The sequence below is a fragment of the Bos taurus genome, chromosome 15 (assembly GCF_002263795.3).
Source record: "Bos taurus isolate L1 Dominette 01449 registration number 42190680 breed Hereford chromosome 15, ARS-UCD2.0, whole genome shotgun sequence".
Classification (NCBI taxonomy): domain Eukaryota; kingdom Metazoa; phylum Chordata; class Mammalia; order Artiodactyla; family Bovidae; genus Bos; species Bos taurus.
In genome coordinates, this window is record NC_037342.1 from 82,551,494 (window position 1) to 82,563,010 (window position 11,517).

An 11,517-nucleotide genomic window follows, 5' to 3' on the forward strand; every position below is an offset into this window, starting at 1 on the left:
ATAAAGTTGGGAAACACAGGCAAGCATTTCTGAGCTTAGGAAATTCCCCTTAAATTCAGTAAACTATTAGTTAAATTCAGCACTCAGTTAACTTGTTCAACGTGTTGGGCTTCACAGACATCATTTCATTTGAGTCTCAGTGATCTTATTACCCCTATTTTACCAGTGAAAAAGAGACGGTAACAGAGTTCAAAATTATATCCTTGGGAAATTGCAGAACTAGATCTCAACAGTTGTCTCTCACTACAGAGTGAGACCTGAAATTTTAAGTTAGAGATTATCCTTGTCATTGAAAGTCAGAAAATTCGGATAAGGAGAAAGGGAACCTAAGGACGAGCTTAGAAGGAGGTCATGGACCTGCGGGAAGGGGAAGAGTTGAAGAAAGAAAGAAACAGGACTAAAAACCTTTCTCTCTGAAGAATCACATAGCTAAAGAGATAGCACAAAATCCACTCTTCTCTATAAATCTTGCCTTCTCACCTTGACTCAGATCCCCCAGAATGACAGAGCTCTTGCCAAACATTGAAATCGTCTATCTCCCCAAAATTTTCAGATAGGACCTATTGCAGTCAAAGATGGACCCTTGTGTCCATGAGCTGGCTGTTCACTCACAGCCAGAGAGAATGACACATGGGGGATACTCTTAAATGTGTTAATAACGGCAGAGGTGAAATGGAAAGGACAATTAGGGAAAGAAAACTCTCCAGGCACTTGCTCTCTGGAGTCATGGTTGTCACGGAGTCTTCGTCCCTGCTAATTTCATACTCGATTTTACTCTGTCCCTCTGGATCCATTCCCCACTTCCCCATAGTCCAATCATGATTGTTTGATTATAACTCTTCTTTTAATGAACTTGGAGTCATTAGAGCTGGAGATCCCTGGACCTAGGGATTATCTAGTTCAATGCATTCAATTTCCAGGTGAGGACCTGAAGCCAGTGCAGCTACGGGATTTGCTCAAGATAACATAACCAGTTGGTAAATTGAGTTAAAATAATAAACATTTGTCTTTTCTGTTTACAAAGCACTTAATTTTATATATATGCATACATATATGTTTTTCAATTGCCTTAACTGAATCAATCATCATAGCAGCCCTGTGAGGCAGTCAAGATGTCATATTCTATGCATAAGTGAGGAAATCAATGCAATAAGGAACAAAAAATTAATAGATGACATGGCCACGAATTATTGTGATTGCAACCGTAAGCATTGGTATCAGCAAACCTGAGTTCATATCATCTCTTCCACTTGAGGATTTCATAATCTTCAGCAAATTAACCTCCCTAAGCCTCAGAACTGTCACCTCAGTGTTATCATGGAGCTGACAATAGTAGCTATTTCACAGAGTAGCTCTTCATGTGTGTGGATGTGTGCTTAATCACACAAGATTTTTTTCAAAGCAAGATACATTATATAAAGATAAGAAAAGCAATAGAAAAATTAATAAAATCAAAGATAATTTTCGGAGGGATAACAAAGTGACAAAGCTTTATATAGACTGAGAAAATGAGAGAAATTAACCCTGAACTTAACCCTAAATGAACCTATGAGCCATGCCATGTGGAGCCAGCCAAGACTGACAGGTCATGGTGGAGAGGTCTGACAGAATGTGGTCCACTGGAGAAGGGAATGGCAAGCCAAACTTCAGTATTCTTGCCTTGAGAATCCCATGAACAGTGTGAAAAGGCCAAAGGACAGGACACTGAAAGATGAACTCCCCAGGTCAGTAGGTGCCAATACGCTACTGGAGATCAGTGGAGAAACAACTCCAGAAAGAATGAAGAGATGGAGCCAAAGCAAAAACAACATATAGGTTTGGATATGACTTGTGATGGAAGTAAAGTCCAATGCTGTAAACAGCAATATTGCATAGGAACCTGGAAGGTTAGGTCCATGAATCAAGGCAAATTAAAAGTGTAAAATAGGAGATGGCAAGAGTGAACATTGACGTTTTAGGAATCAGTGATCTAAAATGGACCGGAATAGGTGAATTTAACTCAGATGACCATTATATCTACTACTGTGGCAAAGAATCCCTAGTAGAAAAGGAGTAGACATCATGGTCAACAAAAGAGTCTGAAATGCAGTACTTGGATGCAATCTCAAAAACGACAGAATGATCTCTGTTCATTTCCAAGGCAAACCATTCAATATCATGGTAGTTCAAGTCTATGCCCCAACCAGTAATGCTGAAGAAGCTGAAGTTGAACGGTTCTATGCAGACCTACAAGACCTTCTAGAACTAACACCCAAAAAAGATTTTTTTTTTTCATTATAGTGGACTGCAATTCAAAAGTAGGGAGTCAAGAAACGCCTGGGGTAACAGGCTAATTTGGCCTTGGAGTACAGAATGAAGCAGGGCAAAGACTAATAAGAGTTTTGCCAAGAGAACGCCCTGGTCATAGCAAACACCCTCTTCCAGCAACACAAGAGAAGGCTCTACACACGGACATCACCAGATGGTCGACACCAAAATCAGATTGATTATATTCTTTGTAGCCAAAGATGGAGAAGCTCTATACAGTCAGCAAAAACAAGACTGGGAGCTGACTGTGGCTCAGATCATGAACTCTTTATTGCCAAATTCAGACTAAAGTTAAAGAAAGTAGCAAAAACCACTAAACTATTCAGGTATGACCTAAATCAAATGCCTTATGACTATACAGTGGAAGTGACAAATAGATTCAAGGGATTAGATCTGATAGACAGAGTGTCTGAAAAACTATGGATGGAGGTTCGTGACATTGTACAGGAATCAGTGATCAAGACCATCTCTAAGAAAAAGAAATGCAAAAAGGCAAAATGGCTTTCTGAGGAGGCCTTAAAATAGCTGAAAATAGAAGAGATGTGAAAGGCAAAGGAGAAAAGCAAAGATATACTCACTTGACTGCAGAGTTTCAAAGAACAGCAAGGAGAGATAAGAAAGCCTTCCTCAGTGATCAGTACAAAGAAATAGAGGAAAACAATAGAATGGGAAAGACTAGAGATCTCTTCAAGAAAATTAGAGAAAGCAAGGGAACATTTCATGCAAAGATTGGCACAATTAAGGACAGAAATAGTATGGACCTAACAGAAGCAGAACATATTAAGAAGAGGTGACAAGAATACACAGAACTATACAAAAAAGATCTTCACGACCCAGATAATCACGATGGTGTGATCACTCACTTAGAGCCAAACATCCTGGAAAGCAAAGTCAAGTGGGCCTTAGGAAGCATCACTACAAACAAAGCTAGTGGAGGTGATGGAATTCCAGCTGAGCTATTTCAAATCCTAAAAGATGATGCTGTGAACGTGCTGCACTCGATATGCCAGCAAATCTGGAAAACTCAGCAGTGGCCACAGGACTGGGAAAGGTCAGTTTCATTCCAATCCCAAAGAAAGGCAATGACAAAGAATGCTCAAACTACTGCACAATTGCACTCATCTCACACATTAGTAAAGTAATGCTGAAAATTCTCCAAACCACGCTTCAACAGTACATGAACCGTGAACTTCCAGTTTTAGAAAAGGCAGAGGAACCAGAGGTCAAAGTGTCAACATCCGTTGGATTATCGAAAAAGCAAGAGAGTTTCCAGAAAAACATCTCCTTCTGCTTTATTGCCTATGGCAAAGCCTTTGACTATGTGGATCACAACAAACTGTGGAAAATTCTTCAAGTGATGGGAATACCAGACCACCTGACCTGCCCCTTGATAAATCTGTATGCAAGTCAGGAAGCAACAGTTAGAACTGGCCATGGAACAACAGACTGGTTCCAAATCGGGAAAGGAGTATGTCAAGGCTGTATGTTGTCACCTTGCTTATTTAATTTATGTGCAGAACTCCAGTACTCTTGCCTGGGAAATCCCATGGATGTAGGAGCCTGGTAGGCTGCAGTCCATGGGGTCGCTAAGAGTCGGACACAACTGAGCGACTTCACCTTCATTTTCACTTTCATGCATTGGAGAAGGAAATGGCAACCCACTCCAGTGTTCTCACCCAGAGAATCCCAGGGACGGGGGAGCCTGGTGGGCTTCCATCTATGGGGGTGCACAGAGTTGGACACAACTGACACTACTTAGCAGCAGCAGCAGCAGAAGAACACATCATGAGAAATGCTGGGCTGGATGAAGCACAAGCTGGAATCAAGATTGCCAGGAGAAATATCAATAATGTCAGATATACAGATGACACCACCCTTACGGCAGAAAGTGAAGAAGAACTAAAGATAAAAGTGAAACAGGAGAGTGGAAAAGTTGGCTTAAAGCTCAACATTGAGAAAACTAAGATCATGGCATCCTGTCCCATCACTTCATGGCAAATATATGGGGAAACAGTGACAGGCTTTATTTTAGGGGGCTCCAATATCACTGCAGATGGTGACTCCAGCCATGAAATCAAAAGACACTTGCTCCTTGGAAGAAAAGTTATGATCAACCTGGACAGTGTATTAAAAAGCAGAGACTTTACTTTGCCAACAAAGGTCTGTCTAGTCAAAGCTATGGTTTTTCCAGTACTCATGGATGGTTGTGAGAGTTGGACTATAAAGAAAACTGAGCACCAAAGAATTGATATCTTTGAACTGTGGTGTTGGAGAAGACTCTTCAGAGTCCCTTGGACTGCAAGGAGATCCAACCAGCCCATCCTAAAGGAAATCACTCCTGAATATTCATTGGAAGTACTGATAGTGAAGTTGAAACTCCAGTCCTTTGGCCACCTGATGCGAAGAACTGACTCATTTGGAAAGACTCTGATGCTGGGAAAGATTGAAGGCAGGAGGAGAAGGGGATGACAGAGGATGAGATGGTTGGATGGCATCACTGACTCAATGGACATGAGTTTGAGTAAACTCTGGGAGTTGGTGATGGACAGGGAGGCCTGGCTTGCTGCAGTCCATGGGGTTGCAAAGAGTCAGACATGACTGACCAACTGAACTGAACTGATACATTTGTCAAAACTCACTGAATTGTAATTTTTATTTATTTTTTAGAAATGTATGTATTTGGCTATTATGGATCTTTATTGCTGCACTCGGGCTCTTTCTAGTTTCCATGAGTGGGGACTACTCTCTCTCTCTCTCTGTGGGGCATGAGCTTCTTATTGCAGGGAGTAATATGTACTTTATATCACTTTGTTGAAGTCTGGGAAATCTGGCAGGTCAACAGTCAATACACATCTTATTCTTATTTTTAAACAGATCACAAGGACCACAATTTACATCCTCCTACTGCAGATGAAAATTGGCCAGAGTTAAGAACCCTGCCTATCTTCAATCTATTTCCGCTTTTGCACCTTAAGTTTTCCTGGCAAATATCAGCATTAAAGTAACTCTAACCATTCTACTCCAACCATTATTACACACCATACAACCACAAGTTTCTGGGACATAAAATGTTGAACACAGATAAAAGAAAAGAATTTATACCAATTTTTCATATTCATTCTTGGTCTACAGTATGAAATATTTAGTAACTTTATTATGTCCATGAATTCTCACAATTCTCATCACATCAAACATGTTCAAATGCTTGGAATAGCAGAAATTATTTGGTAGCATGATCACACTGTCTATGTCCAACAAGGGTGTGCTCAGCTGCATCTGATTCTGCAGTCCCATGCACTGTAGCCCACCAGGCTCCTCTGCTCATGTGATTTTTCCAGGCAAGTATACTGAAGTGGGTTGCCATTTCCTACTCCAAGGGATCTTGCAAACCCAGGGATCACATGTGTGTCTCTTGCATTTCCTGCATTGGCAGGCAGATTCTTTATCACTAGCACCACCTGGGAAGCCTGCCATCTAGGGTGAAATTTCCAAATTTAATGGGAGAGAGAGAGAGAGATTTGAGTCCTACAATATCAGAAATCTCTATTGACTGTGACATAGATTTTTAATATCATCCCCATGAGAACTCCCCATTCTACACTGCAAGCAAGAAATTACATCATGGAACTCATGAGTAAATGGCACTGAAGGGAACACATGCTTCATTCGTTTCCTCTGTATAATTCACATCACCTCTGCCTTATTAGAGTGGTGGAGCCCAGGATATACCCCCAAACTATTAGGTAATTGTCCCTGAGAAGGACTTACACAAACATAAGCTATGTCATGCTCGTCTTTCCAGGAGGCACAATCAGGCCAATGAAGTGAAGTGAAGTGAAGTGAAGTGAAGTGAAGTGAAGTGAAGTGAAAGTCGCTCAGTTGTGTCTGACTCTTTGCGACCCCATGGACTGTAGAGTCCATGGACTTCTCCAGGCCAGGATACTGGAGTGGGTAGCCTTTCGCTTCTTCAGGGGATCTTCTCAACCCAGAGATCAAACCCAGGTTTCCCACATTGCAGGCAGACTCTACCAGCTGAACCACCAGGGAAGCCCAATCAGGCCAATAGTACACTTGTTTCTGCCCAAAGGTATGTTCCCTCTCTGCGTACATTTTCATCAGAAACACAGAAAAAACAACGGCCACCACCACGTCCGGATTATGTTGTGTCAGAATATCTGGGAGACGAGGTTTACACACTCCTGAGGCCTCTGTCAGCTGTCTCTCCTTCAGGGTCAGAAGCCCGAGATGGAACAGGGCTCCCTCTCAGAATCGAAAAAGAAGCAACAAGGCACTAAACTCCAGTGTTTCACAAATACTTGTGGATGTATCAATAAATGATGAGGCCTCTCTTCATGTAGGCTGAAAGTAATGAGGCCCTCGGATGTAAAAATACTGTTTGTGTAGCATGATCCAACTGTTGATCCATTTGGGGATATTATGTGTCAAATTAAGCTTTCTTGGTCTAAAAGCAGTATGTCTTTTGTTATACTTCATTCATAAGAATGTTATTGTGTAAGGTGACTCTGATAGGAAAAATCCATCTGAAATCTCAGAATCTGTGGCCTCAGCAATACCTACTCTTCTTTTGCAACCTTCTCAAGGCATCTTTGATTTCTTGGTTCCTCAGACTGTATATCAAGGGATTCAACATGGGAATCATCACAGTGTAGAAGAATGACGCAAATCTGTCAAAGCTGGAGGAACCACCAGAGCTGTAACTCAAATAGACAAACATACCTGAGGTATAAAAGAGAGTAACTGCTGTCAGATGGGAAGCACAGGTGTTGAAAGCCTTGGACCTGCCGCTTGAGGTCGTGATCTTCATGATGGAGATGACAATGTAGATATAGGATATCATGATAACGGAAACATTTACTATCCCAAAGATCATTGTTAATATTACAGTTAAGAGATGTAAAAAGAAAGTGTCAGTGCAGGATAAAACTAACAGCTGGGGCAGGTCACAGAAGAAGTGGTTGATGACATTAGGCCCACAGAAGTGGAGCTGGAGCATGAAACACAACTGGAATACAGTAGCAGAGAGTCCAGCCAAGTAGGATCCCAGCACCATCCGACCGCAGAGAGCAGGCGACATGACTGACGAATAGAGGAGTGGGTTACAAATGGCAGCATATCGGTCATAAGCCATGGCGGTCATGAGGCAAGACTCACTCAGCCCCATGGTGGAGAATATGAAATTCTGAATAACACAATCCACATAGGTGATAATTTGCCGCTTCTGGAAGAATTCGTAGAGCATCTTTGGGGCTGTGGAAGTCACATAGCAGATGTCCATGAAGGACAGGTTACTGAGAAAGAAGTACATGGGGGTGTGGAGGTGGGAGTCCATCCTTATTAAGATGAGAAGCGACAGGTTCCAAGTCAGGGTCAAAATGTATATCACCAGGAACACGACAAAGAGCACTACTATGATTCTGGGAAAATCTGAGAATCCCAACAGGATAAAATGAGTGATCTCTGTGATATTTCCTCCTCCAATCATTGGCTTGATGCTCCTAAACTCGAGAAGAGACAAGAGAATACATTGCCTACTCATGAAATGATAGCATTACAAGTCTCATATATACCATATTTTCCCCCCATTGAGCACTGGAAAAGTGGAAATGCTCCACTGTCCTAGGGCGAGACCCCAGCTTTTCATCTTGACTTGTCCAGAAATGCCTTCTCAGTGTTCAATGGACTACAGAGTCCATGGAGTTCTCCAGGCCAGAATACTGGAGTGGGTAGCCTTTCCCTACTCCAGGGAGTCTTCCCAACCCATAGATTGAACCCAGGTCTCCCACATTGCAAGCAGATTCTTTAACAGCTGAGCCAGCAGGGAAGCCCAAGAAGAGTGGATTGAGTAGCCTATCATTTCTCCAGCAGATCTTCCCAACCCAGGAATTGAACTGGTGTCTCTGCAGTTGCAGAATTTCAGGCAGATTCTTTACCAGCTGAGCCCCAAGGGAAGCCAAATTATTTTATGAGGTCTCACAAACATTAAAAGGCATATTTTTTAATTGACTGAAGCTTTGAAATAAAGCACACTCTATCTCTGCCAAAGCAATTGAAATTTTGTGCTTGTGTATGATGAAGAAACCTTTGGTTAAAACAACAGGGATTTTAAAGACCTCTGATGATTTAATATATGTGACTGTTGCTTTATAATAATAAAAGGAAAAGCAGCATCATTTCAGGATAAATTTGAATTAGCCCTTCTTCCCATGATGGTCACCCATACGGGTTTTCAAAAATTTCTTCTTTGCTCATAAAAAATTACCCTGTTTATGGAGCTGGTGCAGCCCCCTGGATTCGGGGAGGCATGCCAAGGGTGCCCCAGATGGAGACCCTACGGTCATCTGATTTCCTGGACCCCAAATACAGAGGGACTAGCAGGCCGTGCAGATGCAACCCAGATGTTTTATCAAGGGTGCTGTATAGATGGAGAAATCTTGAGGCTACTCTAAAAATAAGACTGAAAATCAGAATCAGGAGGCTTAAGTCCAAATCCTGAGAACACCAGAGAACTCCTGACTGCAGGGAACATTAATTGACAGGAGCTCATCAAATGCCTCCATACCTACACTGAAACCAAGCACCTCCTAAGGGCCAAAAAGTTCCAGAGCAAGACGTACCATGCAAATTCTCCAGCAACACAGGAACACAGCCCTGAGCTTCAATATACAGGCTGCCCGAACTCATTCCAAACCCACTGACATCTCATAACTCATTACCGGACACCTCATTGCACTCAAGAGAAGAAATCCAGCTCCACCCACCAGAACACCAACACAACCTTCCCTTCCCAGGAAACCTCGACAAGCCACCCGTAAAACCCCACCCACACTGAGGAAACGCCACAATAAAGAGAACTCCACAAACTGCCAGAATACAGAAAGGCTACCCCAAACACAGCAATATAAACAAGATGAAGAGACAGAGGAATACCCAGCAGGTAAAGGAACAGGATAAATGCCCACCAGACCAAACAAAAGAGCAAGAGATAGGGAATCTACCTGATAAAGAATTCCGAATAATGATAGTCAAAATGATCCAAAATCTTGAAAACAAAATGGAATCACAGATAAATAGCCTGGAGACAAGGATTGAGAAGATGCAAGAAAGATTTAACAAGGACCTAGAAGAAATAAAAAAGAGTCAATATATACTGAATAATGCAATAAACGAGATCAAAAACACCCTAGAGGGAACAAATAGTAGAATAATGGATGCAGAAGGTAGGATCAGTGAGGTAGAAAATAGAATGGTAGAAATAAGTGATTCAGAGAGGAAAAAAGAAAAACGAATTAAAAGAAATGAGAACAATCTCAGAGACCTCTGGGACAATGTTAAATGCCCCAACATTCGAATCACAGGAGTCCCAGAAGAAGAAGACAAAAAGAAAGACCATGAGAAAATACTTCAGGAGATAATAGTTGAAAATTTTCCTAAAATGGGGAAGGAAATAATCACCCAAGTCCAAGAAACCCAGACAGTTCCAAACAGGATAAACTCAAGGCAAAACACCCCAAGACACATATTAATCAAATTAACAAAGATCAAACACAAAGAACAAATATTAAAAGCAGCAAGGGAAAAACCACAAATAACACACAAGGGGATTCCCATAAGAGTAACAGCTGATCTTTCGATAGAAACTCTTCAGGCCAGGAGGGAATGGCAGGACATACTTAAAGTGATGAAAGAAAATAATCTACAGCCCAGATTACTGTACTCAGCAAGGATCTCATTCAAATATGAAGGAGAAATCAAAAGCTTTACAGACAAGCAAAAGCTGAGAGAATTCAGCACCACCAAACCAGCTCTCCAAAAAATGATAAAGGATCTTCTCTAGACAGGAAACACAGAAAGTGTGTATAAACATGAACCCAAAACAATAAAGTAAATGGCAACGGAATCATGCTTATGAATAATTACCTTAAATGTAAATGGGTTGAATGCCCCAACCAAAAGACAATGACTGGCTGAATGGATAAAAAGACCCCTATATATATAGTTGTCTACAAGAGACCCACATCAAAACAAGGGACACATACAGACTGAAAGTGAAGGTCTGGAAAAAGATATTCCACGCAAATAGAGACAAAAAGAAAGCAGGAGTAGCAATACTCATATCAGATAAAATTGACTTTAAAACAAAGGCTGTGAAAAGAGACAAGGGCACTACATAATGATCAAAGGATCAATCCAAGAAGAAGATATAACAATCATAAATATATATGCACCCAACATAGGAGCACCACCATATGTAAGACAAATGCTAACAAGTATGAAAGGAGAAATTAACAATAACACAATAATAGTAGGACACCTTAATGCCCCAATCACACCTATGGATAGATCAACTAAACAGAAGATTAACAAGGGAACACAAACTTTAAATGATACAATAGACCAGTTAGACCTAATTGGTATCTATAGGACTTTTCATCCCAAAACAATGAATTTCAACATTTTTCTCAGCTCACACGGAACCTTCTCCAGGATAAATCACATCCTGGGCCAAAAATCTAGCCTTGGTAAATTCAAAAACATTGAAATCATTCCAACCATCTTTTCTGACCACAACACAGTAAGATTAGACCTCAATTACAGGAGAAAAACTATTAAAAATTCCAACATATGGAGGCTGAACAACACGCTGCTGAATAACCAACAAATCACAGAAGAAATCAAAAAAGAAATCAAAATATGCATAGAAACAAATGAATATGAAAACACAACAACCCAAAACCTGTGGGACACTGTAAAAGCAATGCTAAGGGGAAAGTTCATAGCAATATAGGCATACCTCAAGAATCAAGAAAAAAGTCCAATAAATAACCTAACTCTACACCTAAAGCAGCTAGAATAGGAAGAAATGAAGAACTCCAGGGTTAGTAGAAGGAAATAAATCTTAAAAATTAGGGCAGAAATAAATGCAAAAGAAACAAGGGACCATAGCAAAAGTCAACAAAGCCAAAAGCTGGTTCTTTGAAAGGATAAATAAAATTGACAAACCATTAGCCAGACTCACCAAGAAACAAAAGGAGAAAAATCAAATCAATAAAATTACAAATGAAACTGGAGAGATCACAACAGACAACACAGAAATACAAAGGATCATAAGAGACTACTATCAGCAATTATATGCCGATAAAATGGACAACTTGGAAGAAATGGACAAATTCTTAGAAAAGGACAACTTTC

The 11,517-nt window shown here is 40.8% G+C and overlaps 1 protein-coding gene across 1 annotated transcript; it reads right to left on the reverse strand.

The window, feature by feature from the left end:
• Nucleotides 1-6,834: 6,834 nt before the first annotated feature.
• Nucleotides 6,835-7,813, reverse strand: OR5AN1N (olfactory receptor family 5 subfamily AN member 1N). Its single transcript, XM_015474991.3, has one exon. The coding sequence runs from the start codon at nucleotides 7,808-7,810 to the stop codon at nucleotides 6,872-6,874; it is 939 nt and encodes a 312-aa protein (XP_015330477.1). The 5' UTR covers nucleotides 7,811-7,813; the 3' UTR covers nucleotides 6,835-6,871.
• Between the last annotated feature and the right edge of the window lie 3,704 nt (nucleotides 7,814-11,517).